The sequence below is a fragment of the Phaethon lepturus genome, unplaced genomic scaffold (assembly GCF_000687285.1).
Source record: "Phaethon lepturus isolate BGI_N335 unplaced genomic scaffold, ASM68728v1 scaffold56704, whole genome shotgun sequence".
NCBI classification, from domain to species: domain Eukaryota; kingdom Metazoa; phylum Chordata; class Aves; order Phaethontiformes; family Phaethontidae; genus Phaethon; species Phaethon lepturus.
Genome location: NW_010535194.1, coordinates 21686 through 42784, shown reverse-complemented (window position 1 = coordinate 42784; position 21099 = coordinate 21686). Strand labels below are relative to the sequence as shown.

Genomic DNA, 21099 nt, shown 5'->3' with positions numbered 1-21099 from the left:
CCTACACGCCTTGGTTGCTTTCTTTATGCTGGAGGTAGTGATGATGCGTACTATAAAATTTATTGTATTTTATATGTAGCAACATTGATCAAAGACACAGTCCTTGCAGATGACTGGCACTTCCAAAGACTTCAAGGAATACTCCTTGATCCCCTGCATTTTTGAAGCATCTGCCCCTCTCAGTGACATCTTGCCTGCTGGTGGAGAGCACAGACACAGGAAAAACAGCACCAGAAAGAACCGCCGAGTGCTATTTTTTTTCTGAAACAATAGATGAATTGTTTGCAAAAGGTTGGGATTATTAAAATTCAGGAGTAGATTGTGTAGAGAAGAGGAATTCACAGTTTCTTAGTCTCTCGACTGTATCACCATAGAAGGAAATGCTTACTGTTTTTATTCCAGCCACTGCTGTCACTTTCTTCCACCACTCATTTTTACAAGCCCAAACCTTTCTACACCAACAAAAAATGTTTGCCAAGAGCAAACATACACAAATCTCTCAAGACACCAATAGCCATTACACAGCAACCTCACTTCCAGCACCCCTCTCCCCACTCCGATGCAATCCCCCAATCCTTCGATTTACAACAGCCGATTACATGGGAAAGGGCAAAAGGAAACCTCCCCTTTTGTTTGATTACAGTCGGAAGTGCACGTTGTGAACAGGGGCTATACAGCTGCTCTAGAGCCCGAGATGGAGAGCTGAAGACCAGTGCACAGGAAATTACTTCCTAGCTATGTCATGCCCAAGAACACCCAATTCCAGAGCTGCCAATAAAAGAAAATAATGTGAAAATGTTAGTATCCCATTATCCAGCAGCCCCTCTCCAAGAGGGGGAGAAGTACAGATTTCTGCTTATCAGCACTAACTAAGCTTTTCCCAATTAGGCTGAGAGGAAAAGAATAGGTATTTAAATACTAAATGCTGGAATAGAAATCACAGGCCTGCAACAGAAGGGTAAGGGCAAGTAGGGTGCTGGGGCATATTCAACATGTTTTCAAGGCAGTTGCCACTTCTCAGTAGGAAAATGGCAAAGGGAACTCAGCCACAGAACTCGCCTACGCCTCAGCGTTTACCAGCTGGATAACCAACTTACACCCAACCTTAATTGTTGGCAATAGTACCAATGTAGTTTAGAGTGTGGTTGTAATGTTGCAGATACTAACCGCTTAAGTGGTAGTTGTTGGCATTTAGGTAGCTTCACTGGCTTCAAGGCAAGACACTAGGGAACAGAACTCTTTCAGTATTTAGTCCAGTATTCAAGGACTGAGAATTGAGGATTTGGTTTCACCAGGCACTGGAAGAGACTGCTAGAACAGAGCGGCTGCTTTTCTGAAACCATGCTTGTTGGTGGAGAGCAGAATTACCCCAACACCCACCCTGTCCAGGACACGGCCCAGAAATCAGAAGACGGAAGCTCACAGAATGGGGTAGGACATGCAGTAGGGTAGAGATCAAGAGTTTCAAAAATACCTGTAAACAGAGACAGAGGGGGACAGGAAAGAGGATAAAAAGCAACCTGACAAAATGTATTCTATGCATACTTTTATTAATAAAATATAAGATTTACAGCATAGGTCAATGGACAGTGTGCTTTGAGAATTACCTAGTTGGATAGTATGACACCAGTCAGTAGCTGGTTTTGGTGAGGCTAATTAAACCTCAGATGACATGCCAGGGATCACCGCTACTGACAAAACCAAAAATCTTGCCCAAGACTAGCTTTAATCCCCCGATCCCATCCCAGCGTGCACAGCTGAGGTCCGAGAGGCAGTTTCGCTTGAGTGTAGTATTGCTAGAAGGCTGCACTGTGTTCTACGCGAGATCTACCTGTTCAGTTCTGTGTCGTCTTCACATCCTCGCTTCCTTTTGCATCTGTGCTAAGCAACTTTTCGGGTACTTGGCGCATCACTCGGTTTATAGATACACACAAGAGCAGCAGTCTTGACAGCATGACCCTCAATCTTCCCAATATAGCAGTCATTAAACCTATGCAAAAGGATTCTTTGCAAAATGGAGATGAGCGTTACCAGCTCTGATGCAAAAGAAGCGTCTATTTACCTCTTTGCCCTTGCGAGAAGATGAAGAATAAACCTCGGACCTGATCCTGTAAACACCTATACACGTGATAAACGTTACTCAACAAGTTGTTTCCTTCACTATTAGCAAGTATAGTCATTTGAGTAAAATTAGTCACATGCTCCGTGAGTAGGAGTAGGGCCTGCGAGTTTATTCACCCATTGGAAAACAGTTGCTGTCCCTGGGGCAGTTAATTTTTTTACAAGGCTGACAGGTGACAAAAGAAAGGTTAAATCCTTACGAAGGCTCATGGTCAGGCATGCATGTTACAAGACAAATACTGTATTTAGGAGAACCAGATCTAATAAATATTAGAATTTTTACATTCTCAAACCACTGCACAAGAACTTAAAGAAATTAAAGTATGACTGCAATAGTAGTCTCATTAACAACCTCTAACCCAGCCACAATTTTACAGCAGAAACAGTATCTTAGTTGATCAAATAATAGAGTCATTATAAGAACTACCTATAACTAAGCCACAGCAATAATTTAACTATAGGTAACTGAAAAGTGAAAATTCTCCCAGTCAAGGTAAGTTCACTATGACTTTAAACTTCATTCTGAACATTTCCGTGAAGGAAGAGTAAACCAAAAAGGACAATTAGCAATAATACCTGGAGGTAAAAACTCATGAGCCTTATAAAGCAGCAACATCTCGTTCATCTTTGGATTTGCTAAAGAGTTTAAATCTCTCAAATAACTATGAACACTTAATTCATGCAGCTTCTGTACTCCACGAATTTTCTGACTGTTGCACCATTTAACACCTCTTTAAGTGTGGTAACTTTGCAAAGCCAAAAGCCAGAAGAAACACTTGCATGGTAAAACTACATTTCCACGCAGTTACTGATAGCAATAAAATACAGAAAACAGAGCATCTCAGAATGCAGTGTAGTAATTATCTATATAATCACTTGGTGTTTTGTACTACGTAGCAGCATATTGCTAGACAACAGGGGACTCTCTACTCTAAAGAAGGCATTAAAGGTATTGTACCCTAAAACAAGGCATTAAAGAAACCAGAATGAAACTAAACATTAAGACAGCAGTCCCATAAAATGGATGTTAAAACCTGAAAATTCTATTCCGGTTCCAATTTAAGCAATAGTTTAAGAAAAGAACCTTTAAGGATACTGGAACAGTAAGTGACACCTGTTCAGACAATGGCAAAATCTGACAGCAGGTCACGGTTTTGAAATGGAAGTGGTTACACACACACTATTCATGAATGAATGCAGATCCTTGTGAAGTCCCTCCCTCTCTTCATTCCCATGAAAAATAATTAATACTGGTTAAAATCATTACAAAAAACATCATTTTATTTTCATGCATCTAAGGTAAAACACAGAGTATTTGTATAAAGAGGTAGATTAAAAAAAAGAAAACAGATTCTCCATTCTTTGTCACTTTTATTCAGTAGTTTGCTTGGTTTTTTTCCTTATTTTCTCTTTTTTGGTGCCAGACATGGCAAGGAGTGATTACAGTCAACTGTTTATTAAAACATTTGTTGCAACACAGACCCCCTTTACCACTGACCCCAAACGGACCCATTTCATGTGCTTTATTTTGTGGGGTATTTTTCTATACACCACCACCAAGGCTAGGTGGAGGGGGATGAAAGGGAAAGGGGGAGTCCAGGAGGCCAGGAGGAGGAGGAATGCTACAAGCCACAGCAAGAATGAGCTGTATTTAATAAAAAAAGGGGGCCACGAATGATACAGTAATGAGGTTACACAATTAAATCCCATAGCATGATTGAAGGCTTTCCCTGTGTTTGACGTCATCACAATGGAAGGCATAAAAAGTGGAGTAAACCGATGTTGATACAGTCCAATCTAGTCCATTAGGCAAGATGGTGCAAGTAGTCATTTAAATTAAAAAGTGCCCTATCCTCACCTAAATGGCTAGCAGACATGGAGAAGAACGCAGTGACGGATCAACAGAGCTTTCTCCATGTAGCTATAGAAGTGTGTTGTCATATGGCACATTTTTAAACACTGGAAAGGGGTGCCATAATGGACCTCTCATTCTCTTTCGTTTACAGGTACAAATGCTAGATTCAACTATTTCAACTATGCAGGAAGTGGACTCTTCAGTTAGGAATGCCAACCCTAATTCATTTTGTCTTGAAATATATACAAGTTGTTTGTAGTAGCTACAGCAATGATGTTTTCCTTAGGATGCCAGGCTGTGTGTAGAATCTTCTTGTTGAAGTCTAGGCTGTCAACACTAATTTCATCCTTCTTTCGCTTACCACTTGCGCATACTTTACGTGGCTTCAAAACGGTACGGGGTTTATTGTTTTCCCGGGATGCCTCCAAGGTGATGTCTCGCTTTGTGTTCCTGTCAAACATTCTGAAGAAGTTGTTGTAAGATCCCGTCATGACGATGCTGCAGAGAGGGGAAAGTAAGTAACAGTTCAGTTGAAAATAACCTCTCCTTTTATGAAACCTCTGGGTCCCAAGTAAGATCATGCCTTATTATAGAAGCAGAACACAGGCATCCTTGCCCCTACTTTCTGCAGTCTAAAGTGAAACTAAAATATTTGAATGCCTTTACAGATTTTTTTTTTTTTTTTTAAAAAAAGGTATCTTTTTCCTTAACTGGACCTTTTAGAGGTACACACTTTAGTTATCTAAGCACTTCAATTTGAGTGTCATCATTTGATTTGCTTCTCATGCATATGTGGGGAAGTGACCTAATAAACGCCAAATACATCGGATTTTTAGCCAGGTAATTTTAGTTACACACAAATTGCATGAATTTAGGTACTAACACACCTAGTTTGTGGTAATACCTTATAGAAGATCCTTATTCTATACCAGCTTCAGTAAGACAAATACACTTAGAAGTTTCCCTATCCTTCCTTTGCCTCAAAAAAAAAAAAGACAGATGCTGAGTTTAAAAAAAAAAAAGCTATGTCTGACAATACTGATAGGGATACAATGAGCTGATTTAGATCTAGCAAGTAAGCAGTTAATGACACGATTAACACAAAAGCAACAGCTGTCTTAAACAGTATTAGTCAACCATGCCCAAGCGAGGCAAACGTGACTACTCACTCTAAGAAAGAAAAGCCCTAGAAGGTTTTTCCCCAAGTGTTCGACCTTTTGACAAGGCAGCTTAAATAGAACACACATACACAGGTCTCCCCAACAGCCCTGGTGTAGATTCTTACACTTAAGAGCATCAATCAGACAACAGGGTTTGAGTACATGGGCCTCACTCCCATACAAATCATTCCAAAGTCAGATCATAACAGATGACACAGGGAAAAGAAAAAAACAAAACAACCAAAACAAAACAAAACACCAAAAGATAAACACCTGGGATAATAAAGCAAGTGGATTTGGGTATCAGTAGTATTTCACCAGTTTGCAGAAAACCATCTCTAATCTTACTGCTTCGCCCATCTCTCCAGTTTAAGCAGCTGGAACATTTGTCAGAATGAAATAGTAACCAAAGTGACAAAACTCTTTCTAGTGACATTCTACATCTCTTCAGTACACTACAGCGGTTCTCTATAATCCTACACTATAACATCAAGGGTTAAGAGCTAATAAACATAGATTAAAGTCTACTAAGTACTAAAATATTATCTGAGCCTGTCCATAAATAAAACCAGACCAATACTTGAGGCCATGCTTCAAGTGTACCATTTTAAGAATAACTTGGAAAGGTATTAAGTGCACATAAAGAAGACTTAAACTTGCCTGTCTGATCCATTCCAACAGCATTCAAATTTGTCAAAAATGCAATCATTCTCATACAGTGAACAAAGTTTACTTCTGAGGTATTCATGCACCTGGAAAAAAATTGAATGAATGAATACTGAACTTGCATATCTGTAAAATAACCTTCATAAATTCTGTTCCAAAAGTCACTAAATATCTGACACTGCTTACACCCTATTCACAGGAGCACACACAGCTCCCTCCTCTAACTGTGTAGATAAAGAACAAAATGAACGAATGTAGGAATTAACATCTTCTACTGTAGCAAGTCACTTGGGGTGGAGAAAGAAATATCTCCCAGGACTTGGCAATTCTTCAGAAGGCTTTCCCTCTCCAAGCAGTTGTCACACCCTTGCTACCCTTTTAGATATCTGAAAGGCAGAAAGGATCAGTCAGACTTTGCTTCCTTTGAAAAATCATGCTTTGGTGACTGATCTTCCTCCTATGTATGATGAAGAGGATCCCTTCACAAATTTTCTTGTACACAAAACACCACAGAATTTTCAGTGCCAGACAAAAACTTTTTCTGTGAAGGAAATGTTTCACCTCCTATTTCCTCCGGGAAAGAACAGAATATGAAGTCATCTGAAGGCTATATGAGAGATGTGCTATCTCATGGCTGAAGAAGACCTTTCCACATTTCCATGGGGTAGGAGGGAGGCTTTTTCATACCCAAACACGGTTTTGGGTTCTGCAATCAGCCTGGAAATAGCAAGATCCTTTAGCAGGTGTGTGGAACCCACATCTCATTGATGCTTTGCCCAGACATGGTGATTTATAGACAACACTGTAACTGACATATCAAGACTATTACTAATAAGACTCAGCATCCTTCAAGTTTTAATTTCTAGCCTACATCATCTTCACCAAATACCTGATACGTTTCCACAGGTCTGTTTTCCATATTTAAATCCCAGATCTTCACCGACAGATAATCTCTAGTCATCATATATCGACCACTATGGCTAAACTTGACATCAGATATGGAAGAGATGATTTCAGAGAAAAATGATCTGTTGCTAGGATCTTCTGGTTCTTCAAACACTGTACAAAAATAGGAGAGGCATTTCAAGAGATAAGTTTATGTCTCTTCCGACACAAGATACACCCAAATTAGGTTAGCAGTCTCTCAGTAAGCTTGCCACACTGGGCTATTCTGCCTGCGTTATATGAAGTAACTTTCAATGAGAAAGCCTTATAATGCAATCGCCATCCTCCAAGGTATTTTATTTTCGTAGCAAGTCAAGGTCAGCTTCTAAGTGGACTACTCGCTAATATTTGGAGTCTTCATTCACACACGTAAGATTTCTAGCATCAAGTACAGACCAAACAACTAGTATCTGACCTCCTGAAGTGTGCAGAAAGCCATTCCTAGTCCTATTGTCTAGGCATACTCCCCAGCTTAAGCTGCTAATAATTTCATTCACTACTTTTATTCTGGCAAAATATTGATCTAATTTTAAGATTTATTTAGATTGTAGGTTTTAGATCTATTCACTATACTACAGAAATGCAATACGAATATATACACACATACACAAGTCAGCATTGAACATATTCTTACTGAGTGCTTAGTTTCATCTAACAGCAAGGTATCATATTCAAAAAAAAAGACAAAAACAATGCAGGGCAGAACTTACATTTTGAATGTCTGTCACAGAGTGCTGATGCTCTCATATCACAGAGGCGAATCGTTCCTTTACTGCTGCTGTATACAAATGTATTACAGCTGTTTGGGTGGAACTCTGCAGCTGTTATCACCTCTGTGAGCTCCTCCATGTTGGCAGGCTTAATATCTACAATATCTACAGCATTTTGTTAAGGAATTTTCTCCAGTTTTCACAACAGATCTTTCAGCTTTAAATGTATTCAGCAATGCTTTTGTGGGATCCAGTCACAAGCTGGATAAAAGTCAAAATCAAGTCCCACAATTTGTCTAGAAACCAGACCATAACATTACATCCTCTATCAGTTTGAAGTTAATTCTTTTAAGAGCAAAAGCCTGCTTAATTTTTTGCTCCAATTCAGCAGTAATTAATTCTATACTACATATATGTCACCCAGGTTTTTTCACATAGAACTTCATTTTGCTTAAATTCCAATGACACTATTACATTTTAAAGAATGCATGTGTGATTTCTGCTCAGGATCCTGCTGATCTGTCCACGAATCTCTGCTTCCAGCAATGGGACTGAATATGTATTTCTGTGATCCGACTGCCAGCAACATTTGTAGATGCACATGCAAGAGGGGCCAATGGTTAGAAGGCAAAAAAGAATTAAACGTCATTGAGACAAGGATGGTAGTCCTCCGACTTGCTTCCTACAGCAAGTCAAGAAAATTCTCAGAAGATAGTTTACTGTAACGCTGCTTTCCAGAACTGCTCATCTAACTTGAAACCTAAGCTTTTTTCTCCTTTAAAAGAATCTTGTTTTCACCATGCAAAGGACTCTCCTTATATTGCCCATGCTGAGCTACCTCTCCAAAAGTAAAAGTCCTCACAACTAATAGGGAGAAATAACCAGGAAATGGAGAAACATGCTACATAAAAAGCTTGTCATGAAAGGAAATAAAATCCAACAGTTTTGTTTTAAGTGAGCTGTTACCATCATATAAAACATATAAACATATAAAACACTGCAAAAAAGATACTAAAACTTCTGTCTGTAATTTCTAGGTGCCACAGGTTAATCCGCAAGTCATCTGCGGATAAGTATGTTTCATAATCGCTATTAATGGAGATGGAATTGATGTGATACGTGTGAGCATTGGCAAATATTCTTCGTGGACTAGCTTCAACCATGAGGTCCATGGGCCTGAATACTGGCACCTGCAAAATAGAAAGCAATGGAAGTTGGAGACACAAGTGCACTTCAAACACACTGGCAGTCATAATCACGGCCCTTCAATACACCAAGCTGATTACACTATCTCAAAATCACCTCAGGAGTAAATGTGGCTGCCAAATGGCATGACAGAAAATGTAGAGTTAATAATCTCATGGGGCAGTTACTCACTGAGCCACAGGCTAATCTGTGTGCCAGTGGGAAGGAGAGGAGAAATCACCTGAATGTGGCTAGTTCACAGAGAGTGAACTACTCACCCGTAGTGTTGTAACTGTAGTAGGATCCCTATACCGTCCATCTTCTTCCTTTAAATTATAACCCTCTGGTCTTTTGTCCCTTTCACTGATTTTCCATAACTTTATTGTTTTATCTGAAATGAAAGAGCCACAGTTTAAAATCAAAGCTCTAGCAAAGATAGTTGTCTTCACAGCTGATGCACTTCAGCATGAAGCCGTCAAACAAGACAAGACCACCTACGCGTACAAGAAGACAAAAATACTGCTTGGAAAAAACAAGACAAGATAAATAGCATTAAAAAGACCTCCTCCACAGTTTGTTCTTTTTATAAAAGTTATAGCAAGTTTTAGTTAGAATGAGTATTGTTACGAATGACTAATATAAGCACTCACACAGTCAGTTATACACACACAAAGGTACTGAATGACTTAGCTAAGTCCCTTTGCTGGAAAGCAACCAAATCGGAATGACTAGTCCAGCACCCTGTGTTGTGGGGCTCCTGCATCCAGTTACACCAGAACAGCAGTATAGTTAAACAGCAGAACTCTTGTGTAGCCGCATCCCTAGGTACTTGCATTTAAAATCAGCTTGCTTCCAGCCTTTTCAAAGTGGAGAGGATTGGACAAAATCCTAATTACGAACCTATGTAACAATAGGTTACCATGCAAAATTAACTATTAAGTCATAACTTACCATTTGTAGACAATAAAAACTGAGCAGCATTTTTCTGGGGTAACCACCTAATTTTGTTGATCTTCTCTTCAATTTCTAAACTTTTCAAGTAGTCAAACTCTGGTTCATGGCTTTGAAAGGTACTGTAAACATTGTATTCTCCCCTACTGTGAGACTGGGTTTTGTTCTAAAAAAAAAAAAAGAATTAAATGATCAAGATATATATGCAATGTACAGAATGCTTTTGAAGGCTGCAGGCAGAAGCCAGAACTAGGTATTTATGCAGAAAGATATATAGGCAGACTGCTAATTAGCATAAGAATAGGTTAAGACTTCTACACTCTATTGTTGTCTATGCCATATTTGCCATGACTATCCCTTTGGCATACAACTTACCTTATTTTAACAAGCCTGTAGAACAGACGAAATGAAGATCATCTCTTTTGCAAGAACTTGATTAGAGTTTCTACTCTTTTGGCTAAGAAAGCAGCAGAGACAGTTATTGCAGCAGCTTTCGATTTCTAAAGTTTCCAGAAACTCCCCTCAGCCACCTGAATAATATCTCCAGCCAGTTCTCATGTTAACTCCAAGCAGCTGAACTTACAAACTAACATTTTGCCTAAACATTCTATGCGTGGAAAGTTTTTCTTTTTTAAAAAACCTCAAAGTCTTCATTGTTCTCCCATCTTTTAATTTTTCCATCTTTGTTTTTTTAAAGAGAACATTCCCCAAGAGAAATATACAACCACACATATGGTAAATCTACTCTGTCAGTAAGTTCAGCTTGCTAGGCACACTATGGAAATCCCACATGTCACCTCTAAATTTATACATGCAGCTCCACTATTCTGGTTTATAATCTCCACATTGCTTGGGACCTTCTAAACTGCTTAAGAAGCTTTTTCTTCCTCATTTGGGAGATGAGGGGAAAAAAAGCTTAACACCTCTGTTGAATACATCTTTGACATTAAGTGTCACACCTCCAGTCAGCCTGTTCAGGATGGACCTGTCTGGAAAACCGAAAAACTTCCAAACTTGCATAATTCCTCTTTCTAAAAGCTATGTTTTAGGCAGTGGCTTCCTAGCACTAATATTGCTCTGCATGAACTGAACCTTAAATTCCCTCCAATAGGTGACAGAAAACTGGAACCATTTCTGAAACAGCGCTCCCTAGGAGTACCTGAAATTAATTCAAGCTTAATTTTGTGATAGATTCCTGTTCCACCCATTTCAAGAGGTTGCAAAATGAGATGCCTTTCCTGTGATATGTTCTTGACTAGGGACTTCGCTCCTTCCTTCTCTTGCGTGTCCATCCATTCATCTCATCCCTTAATACCCCACTAAAACATACTTCTTGATATGATCCTTGCTAGCCCACACTTGTCACATTCCCTGCATCGTTTTTTCTTGCTTCATACCCTTACATTAATAGCTGGCAGGAGCTCTTACATTGTACAATAAGCTGTGGGGGAGGGAAAAGTGGAAAAAAAGCTCAGAAATAAAATTTGGCACTAGAATGTTGTACCACACCTACCAATTACACTGGCTTTCCCACCCTAGAGAACGGAAGGAACTTTGTTCTAAGTTTCAGTTAGGTCTAACAAGTTAAGCAGGGTCACTGCATAGAACAGGCGACATCTAAAGAAAATCTATTGTGCTTTAGAAAATGTTGGTCATGATTCAGGGAACTTTCCTTCAATTCCATATTTACCATAATGACTGAGCCTTAAATATACTTCCTGTGTATTCTAGTAAAACTCTACAGGACTAGAACAATATATAAACCCAGTAATATATGAAATCCACCTTTGGGATAAAAGCAAAATTTAAACCATGAGACCACCTCATGGCACTCAAAAAAAATCAAAACAAGAAGAGGTGTTGGCCTAAGTACCTTATGTTAAATTCCAATTTAGGTAATTACAGGCTGCCTACGCAAATTCCTCCTTTGGTTTCAATTAGGTACAGTATTCATTTCCTGCCCGATACTTATGTAATGTCACTTGCTTCACATTGCAGAAGGGCTGCCACATTCCAACCCAGAGGTGGCAGCATTTTAGCAGTGGCTAAAATGACACAAGCTTGTATAACTCTATAGAGAGCACTCTTGTTTTACTGTTTTTCTTCCTGTATGTATGGTCTGTAAAACACTCTGGAATGCAGTGTTATAGGAGGTGGTACATAAATCCAACCCAAATACTTCAACAATTGTCTTTTAGATACTCTTACATATAAAACTTGCTCTAGACAGTAACGCATATGGCGTAACTAACTACTAATGCATTAGGGTATCCAATCCCCGTTGTTCGTTCCCTAAACCTCAAGGAGTCAAATTATACCAGAAACAATTCTGTGAACTTAATCTGATAACCCCAGTGGTTCTTACTGTACCTAGATTCACAGATTGTAAGAATATGAGCCATAGGTTATGCATCAAAAACAAAAGCAGTCATTTAAAGACAACTCTCTTGAGAAAAGGCAATTAGCTATTTAAGCTTAAAGCTACATTAAAGGATCCTTGAAGGATGCAAGCTCAAACTCAGAGTTTGGTGGTTGGGTGGGGGTTGTTTTTTTTTTTATTATTAAAAAAACCAACAAACCCAAACAGAAAACCCAACAAAACAAACACCACACGTTTGTGCCCAAAACTACAGGAAGACTGCAGTAAGGATACTCTACGTACTATGTTCATCTCAGACTCCAGCCAAGGAAACTCAGCAGAGGCTACTCAGTCAGGAATATCCCACTAGATGGCACCAACTGACCACGGTGATTTATTTGTAAAGAGGCCGTGCTGCACTAGAATTGCCTGCATACCATCAGGAAGCAACTTGTTCTGGGGCAGTGTGGAATTCTTAAGGTTTAGGATTTTTAGAATTGCAATTGAATGAAAACATTAAGGAAGGAAGTAACAGCATGACTTTTCTAGGCAGAGAGGCGACAGAAGCACCTTTTCATGCTCTCCCTCAAATAAATTCTAACCAAGTCAACTTCTAACTACAGTCTCAGTTAAAAATGAAGCACTCCGTCTCAGCTTTCCCATCTTTAACATGGGAATACAGGCCCTTTCCTAGCGTTAGAAGATTTGTCTGTAGAGGTCTGCACAGACCAAAAGAACAAGCATAAAATGAAATGATACCTTTGCTACTATGAGTCTATGGTTTTACTGGTTTTGGTATCAGAATGGAAAAGGACCTCTTAGGTCAGAGTTACATAGTCATTAAGGGCAACTTTTATTTCCCCAACTACAGTGAAATCCAAAATAATAATCACAGCCAAGCAGAGTCACTGTAAAAACAATCAACTTCAGCTTCCCCAAGGTCTTTTTGTGTCCAACCCCTCCTTTTTCGTTTTCACTTTAAACACTCTTTAGACGACAGCTAAAGTATTTAAAGAGAAATTAATGTCTAAGTGTCACAAAGTTCTCAATAATTTTTTCACTCTTAAATTTTATTATCTTAATCATTTATCATACAGGCATGCACTTCGTGTAAAGTTTTTTGTAAAAGCATGCTCCTTTTCTTTAAAAAGAGAACGAATACGAACAGAGGAGAACATCAAGTATACTTTACGTAGTTAGCACTCACCTCCTGCTCTTGTTGAAAGATGACGACTCTACCTCCTTTGTCTCCTGTTGCTAACAACTCTCCAGAATGGTTAAATTCTACTGTAGAAATTATATCCGCTGCATAGGAACAAAAATAAAGCCCAGAAGTTAATAACTCTGCTAAATACTACATGGCCAAGAAAGCTACTATTTTAAGTAAAAAAGAAAATGCATACTTCAATTCAGTTTAAGAATACTTAATGTTATAAAATACAAGTAGGGATTTCTTCAAAAATATAAAGTAATTTTTGCAAGCTGTACATTTGAAAACCAGTTACTAGTTCACTGTGCCGCAGTTACAAGTTCAGTGTTGTGCACTAAGTTGCTTTTAAAGGTTTTATATTGTCACTACTTAGAACTGTTTTTCTGCAATGACTGCTACTCTAGTGTAGTATAGAAATGGATTTTCAGTACATACGGTAACAGCAGAGAGAGACTGTAAATACATATGCCTACCTTTATTTTCTCCATTCTTTCTGATAGAAGATTTAGATACAATGATTACCCATATGATCTCAAAGCCTTTTTAAGGACTCTGTACACATTTGACAACTTAAGGGCAAAACATTAGGGTGGCGATGCTCAAGGATGTGGAACAAAAGCAGCTACAGAAAATTAGGAAATAAATTCAACAGACCGTCTCTAAAAAAGCCTTCAGTGTCTCTTCTGGCTGAGGAAGGTTTATATTACTACAAGTATTTTTATATGGAGTGCTAAAATTAAATTGTGAATATACACTGACCAAAAACCAGCCGTGTCTAGTATCAAGTTGATCTGCTTATACAACAAAAAAAAAAAAAAGGACAAATTATGACTTAAGCTCAAGCACACCAATTCACATTTTCAAATGTACACATTCCCCTCATACTTTCATATAGTAGAATCAGATGCCAAACCATTCTTTGCACAACTTCAAACTGCATTACAACTATATAGATCTAATTTTCTTCAGAAGAAACTACCTAAGATTTTACATATGCAAAAGTCTTCAGGCTATTTCACTTTCACATCAGTCTAACATAGATAAACAATGTAACCACATTTTCTACTGGATGGTTTCTTCACTTTTTTTTTTTTTTTTGAGTTTAAAAAGGTCTGGTACCTGCCCTACAGACCAAAAGCTACTGCTGAACAAATGCTACTCAGTCTGAATTTAAACAGACACTATTGTGCAGCATATCACGGAAGCTATCTTATCATAGACAGCAATAGGGTTATTTCATTTGGAAGTAGTGAAACACGCAGGATTTTCCTCTTATTCATTTTAATACCAAAATGAAAAACTTACATCACTCCTGGGTTGTCCCAAGCACATGGGCGGTGGCCTCTGAGGGCATTAGCGAGCTGTTTAATAAACGCGTTACACAGCAGCTACTGGCATGCAGCATGTCTCTCTGAAAACTGCACAATGCAAAGATAGCCTAGACAAGCAGGCCAAACTGAGCTGCAAAATCCTCAAACAGAGGCCAAAGATGCAGAGTCAGATTCTTGGCACAAAGGGGTATGTCCTGCTCAGTTGTGTCTAGCTATACAGCACAAACTGCCATATAACAAGGGACAAACACAAGATTATCCAATCTCCATCAACCTCCCTTGCCATGATTATCTGGCACCACTGAAACACAAACAGGCTGAAAATTCTCAAGAACGCTGCGTTAAGGACATAAATACGATGTAAGCTTCTATCTAGATAAATCAGAAGCCAGATCACACAGAGAAAAACCTTGATTTGAGTGCACATATTCCCTCTGCGCACCCCCTCCGGAAGGTAACGGTTACTTCAGCCATTCTTTCACATATTTGCAAACAAGATTAAGTGATTTATCTCATATCTGTAAGGCTTAAGACTGAATACCATTCAGGTGAAGATACAGCATTCAATATGTACCTCTCACAGGTGAACAGCGCATAAAGTAACATGCAATTAATCAAATCCAATGTGCAGGAGTGAAGTGCAAAACCAGCAACCTAGTTTTCACTACTCCATACAACACAAACCACATTGTTGTAATCAGGAAAGAACCTTAAGGAATCAATTAATTGAAGAAAAACAAGGTAACTCACCTCTCAACAGTGAGAAGTATACAGAATAATTACTACTTTGAAAAAACACTGAGAGATTTAACACTGCAAGCTAAACCAGTCTTAAAACAGAGAAGACAAAACAGCAAGTTATCAGCAAATCTAAATGTGTACATGTATGTGGAAGGAAAACAGCAAAGAAAAATTTGCCTTAAAAATCTCATATATCCATCTAAGAAGAGATGGATAAATTCATCATAGTACTTGGTGAAAGTCACTGAAAAGTTTTACAAGGTCAAAAGCCTTAGGCTTGAAGCCTTATTATTAGAATAGGCAGCAACAATGGCCAGAAAAGCCTTAAATTAAGGGACAAACCCTCCATTTTCTTAGGTCTGCTGATGCAATATATACTATTTAATTCTCTAAGTTTCATATATAGCAGAAAGCTAACCACTTATCTGTAACAGTTCTAGACATTCTCACTTTTTGCATTTATTTTAAACTTTCAAGATTATCCAAGCTTGGTATTGGTGATCTCCAAGCTGATACAAATCCTGCTTCATCTATAGGATCAGCTGTGTGACAAACTTTCAGTACTAACGTCCCCACACCTCCAAAGAGTCCAGCAGCCTCAGTCAGTGGTGACAAGGTACTCAAAACTCTCCAGTGCCTGATCAACACTATGCAAAAAGATATTTTCAAGTACTTGGATCAATTTTAAATTAGAAACAAAATACATTCCTTAGCAGCAATCACAACAGAAAATTGTTAGCTTTTAAACACGAGATGCATCTATAGAATCTGATGTGCCTTCTGCACCGTAATCTTGCGACTGTTCCCTTTCCAAGGACAAAACAAATGTGCTAAAAAACTAGGCAGAAAAATTATTTCTGCTTAACTAGTCCCAAACCAGGACTGAGATGCATATTTTATACAAAAATCCATACTGGAAAGCACAGCAACCAATCATACATTTTTAAATCCAGTAACTCACCGTTAAGAATATTGTATTCCCATACCTTGGTCAAAGAAAGAGACAGACATCAAACCACTGGTGTGGAACTGGGCAGATTTAATACTGTGTGAGAATTGACAGCGGAAGCATTTCATCTTCCGCAGTGCACTGATTTGCTTGTGTGTTTTCATCTGTATTAACACACTCGTTGCAAAAAAAACACAACACCAAAAAAACACCAAAAAAACCACACAACCCCACGATGTTATCCTTTTCTTTTCAAATAGTAACTATAAATTCCCATGATAGTTACATGTAGGGTTATTTTAGTCCTTCAGCACCGCAACGGGCAAAAGAGCATCTATAGAACGCGCTGCCTTCTCCCTGTCTCCTCCCTTTTGTGCATGCTATTTTTGCTACAGTCTCTAGGTGGGACTCTTGCAAACACAGAGGGCTGCTCTCACTGTCCAGAAGCTTGTGAATGATCCTTTCTGCATGCAAAGAGTACTCCCTAGTGCTATGAGGGAAAAGCAGATGTATAGGTGCTCTCTTGTCACCGACACCAATGGGTTTTGGAAATGTGATGTATTCTATTGTTTACTGCTGAATTCATTTCGATGCCCTCCTCTTCAAGCACCAGTATCAGAGATAAATAACCACCAAAACCTTATCTGATAACCATACCCCTCACAGCATACAGTTAGATAGCATTATCTGTTAACTGACTTCCGCAAAGTTACCCACGCCTTGGAGATCAGATCTGCCTCTCTCCTGCGCCGAAGCATCTTGAAACACCTTTGACACCAAGACGAAGCATGACATTTCAAGTGCTGGGATTTTACAGGGCATGTACAGGGCAACATCAAACATACAAGATGAAGATACCATTCTGACAAAACCAAAAAACAGGACTGAAATGTCTACCTACATTCCTGTAGGGTACCTGCAATACCTGTACTAAGTTTCTCCCCCTTGCATAACTCGGGATAGACAGCTCAGGGGTTTCTATAGTGTTTAAAAGTACTTCCTTGCACAGATGTATACCCTTGTCCTTTAATTTCACTTAAATGTCCCTTCTAGACACTTATTGTTATCACTGTAGAAACACTTCTGAGACTACTAAATACTTCCAAATAATGGTTTTCAGTGATCTGAAAGCAGCAGGGGGGAATCTATATCAAAAAAATCACCTATACAACCTGAAGTCCATTCACTGTTGTTGCACATGTGCCTCACCAAGGCAAAACGTTTTGCAGCAGGTTGAGTGCAACACTATGAATCAAAACACAGAACTACTGTACAGTTGTATCCCTACCTCAAAGAAACAAAATACACTACAGCCAAATCAAGCCAGTGATCCCAAAAATCCCAGCAAACTGTCAAGAGAGGGTTCTGCACACACCAACAGGCCAGAGTCTGCTTTCCCAGGAGCCCTCAAATCCTCTTGACAGTTCTCCCTGATACAGCGGCTACAACCTAGTTTCTTGCAACTACTGTCAAGGTTACTTTTTCTTTTGCACATGATCTTTATTTTCACAACCTGCCCTAAGCTTTTTATGTATTGCTTCAATGATACATCTTCACTTTAACTGCTCCAATAGAAGTCAAAACTACCGCAAGTTCTGGACACTTACCTTCACTAGATTCAAGTAATACTAGATTTCCCCATGGTAGACACAGAAACAGGAACCTGAAGAACCAAACGGAATCAAAACAAGGTGTCTAGCTTTGACAGAGAAGGCAGGAGGGTGTGGGAAAGACATTTATCTCCAAGTTTTGATAATGCTTAAAGTAACGTGTTCACAGTTCACCACGCGAAAGGGAGACATACCAGAAGCTCCCAAGCAGTTCTCAACCTGCGGCAGACACACTTCCGATTCATCATCTTGCAAGGGAACACAACACAAACCTAACTTGTTTCTTAGGAGGCTTCTGAAGGTAATCATCACAATTTCAGCATTTTTAGTCAATATTTGTTACACCAACTTTTGCTACTTTGAGTAATTCACCTGTCATGTCAGGTAGGATACAGATGGTTTGAAAAACTGAGGCACTGGGCCAGTGCACTTAGAAAAATATAACCAGTTCAAATGAAAATAGGCAGATTACACTGTTCAAAGATAGATGAATAAAGGAATCCAACAGATCCCAAATGCCTTTTCCCCCTTTAAAGGAAAGCAATGCTCGAAATAAGGAAAACCTCAGTGACAGGTATTAAAAAACCAACTTTTTCACACTTTGGGGGCCTTCCACACTTTTCAGTGAATGCTGAACAAGAACGTGTGCTATCATGAGCAACTTTTCTGAAATACCAGGGAAAGGGTTGTGCTGAAGTTTTACCACTGTCACCAAGTCTACGGTATAAGGGAATAAAACAGCTTTATCAATCCAAACAAGCAAAAAAATACCGTAATCCAATGACTTAGTTCCAGAAGGCCCACTGTGAACCTGAAAAGCAATTCTGCATTAAATTTGTTTCCAATAATAGAATAAAAGGTATTTTATTAGTACAGAAGAGGCTATTTTAATGTGCCATGAACTTTATATAAACTCTGCTTATAAAACATGCTTGGTAGGCAAAACATGTCACCTATTCTACAGCAGCAAGTCAATCATGGCAGTGAACAAAGAGCGTCTTTATTTCATCAGACCTAAAAGGTTTCTGTGCAAGTTTTTGGAATCACGTTGATCTGCTGCTAAGCAGAGAGCAAGTAAATCAGTATGTTTACACAAGTGGAGCAATCTCCTGATGCTTTCAAGGACCGAACAAAGAATTGTAGTATTTTAAAAGCATTTTGGTACTTCATTGTTTATACACCTTCCCAGTGGCTGAAAATACCGTTTCTGGAATTTTCCAAAGGAGAACTCAAACAAATCTCATCCATAATGTTAAGCAGATTACTTACAGGTTGGTAACTCTCCCAAGGAGTAAAAAGACAATTCACTAACCAAACGTGGAGCCCAATTACTCAGTCTGCCAGCCTTAAGCATAGAAGAAGCTATTTTGATCGAACTAAACATCAGTTGATCATTCCAACGATACTTCAGAAACTGTCTGGAACAAGAAACATTAAGAAACCAACTTATAGGATTATTATTAAAATCCGAGGAAGCTTAAAAAGCCTCAAATTGAGGAAGCAGTACAGGAATGGATAAACATTATGAGGAATAAAGACTGTGAAATATTTTAATTCAACACACAATTACTGAGCATACCTGAGATAAAGTCAACATGCTCAAAACTGAGCAAGAGTATCTGTCCAGGAGAACTTGCACACCTTAAGTGTCTGAAATCACTTGCAAATTGTTTGGTCCTTTCTAATCCAGTGTGAAGCAAAACCTTCCTGCTTCACACTGCTGAACAGATTCAACTTCCAAAACCTCAAGCTCAAATCACAGCAAATGACAGAAAATTGTGACTTTTTACTGGACTTTCTTGATGCCAGTAATGATTTTGTATTAGAGTTAGGTACTTCATTGCTGAGGGCGGAAAAAAAAACAAAAAAAAAACAACAACAAAAGTACTAGAGAGGAAACAAAAGCTCCTCAAAGGCTTCAAATATTTTAAGAATCTACACAATGCACTCCAAATGTCTGAGTCATCCCAACATCATCCCATTGTTTGCATGATTTTGATTTACCACATTTATCAAGACTCTTAATATATTGTGTATTAAGTCCCTGAAGCTAGATAGTAAAGTGTTAATCTCAAAGTGAACAGGAAGGCTGTTCAAGCAAGATTAAGAAAGAGTGACTATCCATATGAGAGAACAGAGCTCCCACCACAGACACCACAACTACACACAACAGGGAAAGAATAAGAGAGAAAAATGGCAAGCACTATTTGGTACTGACGGTAAAAAAGAAAACACCCTCTGCATTCCAGCCTCATTCCTAATTTATGTATGTAGAGAGGGGGAAGGGAATAGAAGGATTGTATACTTTAAAGTTACCATGACCGGTTTTACCATTGACTTCATTTCCCTTTTCTCCATTCACTTTCAACAGTGATTCCCTGCATTCATTTTGTCTCTCAGAAGTGGCTAGGCAACAAAACCAAAGGCAGCTGGGATAAGGCATTCCTACTGTTCAATTTACTTCTCAAGAGTCATTCCAGAAGTCCTTTAAATAGATCCCTTCTTTACTAGAAGGGGCCATTAAAAATATATTAATTCCTCAGAAATATGGGGATGGGATGAAACACATGCAACACAGAAGTGAAGAAAGGAGTTACCCTTGTGGCAAACATTCTCAGTCCTGTGCCATGAGGCAAGAGCCAGCTGGTTACTTGTTTTCTCCTAAGTACCAGACCTGCAATACTGCTGCACACAAAGAGCACACAAAGCTCCACTCTTCAACAGCTAAGGGAGTGGAATTTGTATGATGGCCAGCTAGCTCAGTGTTAGGAACACAAACACGCGGGAGCCGAAGACACAGTTCAAGCAGCAGACAGTAATTAAGCTGGTCTTGTTGGCCTGTGCAAATCTGCAAAACCTACACACAGGGAGAAAGATTTACAGAGTGTTCTTTAACATCCACATTCATTCCAAGTGCTCCAGGCCCTGTGACACTGAAAATAAAATACATGGCCATCATCATGAACTCGTCATTTTCTACATGGATTTTGAAAGCATCCTAGTCCCGTTCGGTAAAGATGTATTTAAGTGTTGGGACTCTCCCAGTCCTATTTACACATGAATCTATGTGTAATATACACACACAATACCAGTCTCCAAGTAGTGAATGCATGTAGTACTTCACGTCTGAAGTTCACTACATAAACTACTCACCAGAAGTAAAATAACCAAATTGAAAACCTTGTCAAGCAGTCTTAAAAACCCATACTTTCCCTCCATTTCTTGGACTTCTGTACATTCCCCCCCGCTTTTTTTCTTTTATTCACTCCTTCTTCCCTTCTCTGTCCAACTTTGCCAATCTTTGGG

The 21099-nt window shown here is 38.9% G+C and overlaps 1 protein-coding gene across 2 annotated transcripts in view; it reads right to left on the bottom strand.

Annotated features, from left to right (window-relative positions):
• Positions 1-3475: 3475 nt before the first annotated feature.
• PPP2R2A (protein phosphatase 2, regulatory subunit B, alpha) overlaps positions 3476-21099 on the bottom strand; it is a 37882-nt gene continuing 20258 nt past the window's right edge. The window contains exons 1-9 of one of the 2 annotated variants that reach the window (XM_010285713.1): positions 18614-18623; positions 13160-13257; positions 9594-9759; positions 8921-9033; positions 8470-8647; positions 7458-7622; positions 6692-6861; positions 5797-5888; positions 3476-4474 (exon numbers count right to left, since the gene is read on the bottom strand). In XM_010285713.1, coding sequence (XP_010284015.1) covers positions 4195-4474; positions 5797-5888; positions 6692-6861; positions 7458-7622; positions 8470-8647; positions 8921-9033; positions 9594-9759; positions 13160-13257; positions 18614-18623 — 1272 coding nt within the window. In that variant the 3' untranslated portion in view covers positions 3476-4194. Of the gene's footprint in view, positions 4475-5796; positions 5889-6691; positions 6862-7457; positions 7623-8469; positions 8648-8920; positions 9034-9593; positions 9760-13159; positions 13258-18613; positions 18624-21099 lie in introns of those variants that run through there. The other variant, XM_010285712.1, reaches the window with a different exon arrangement.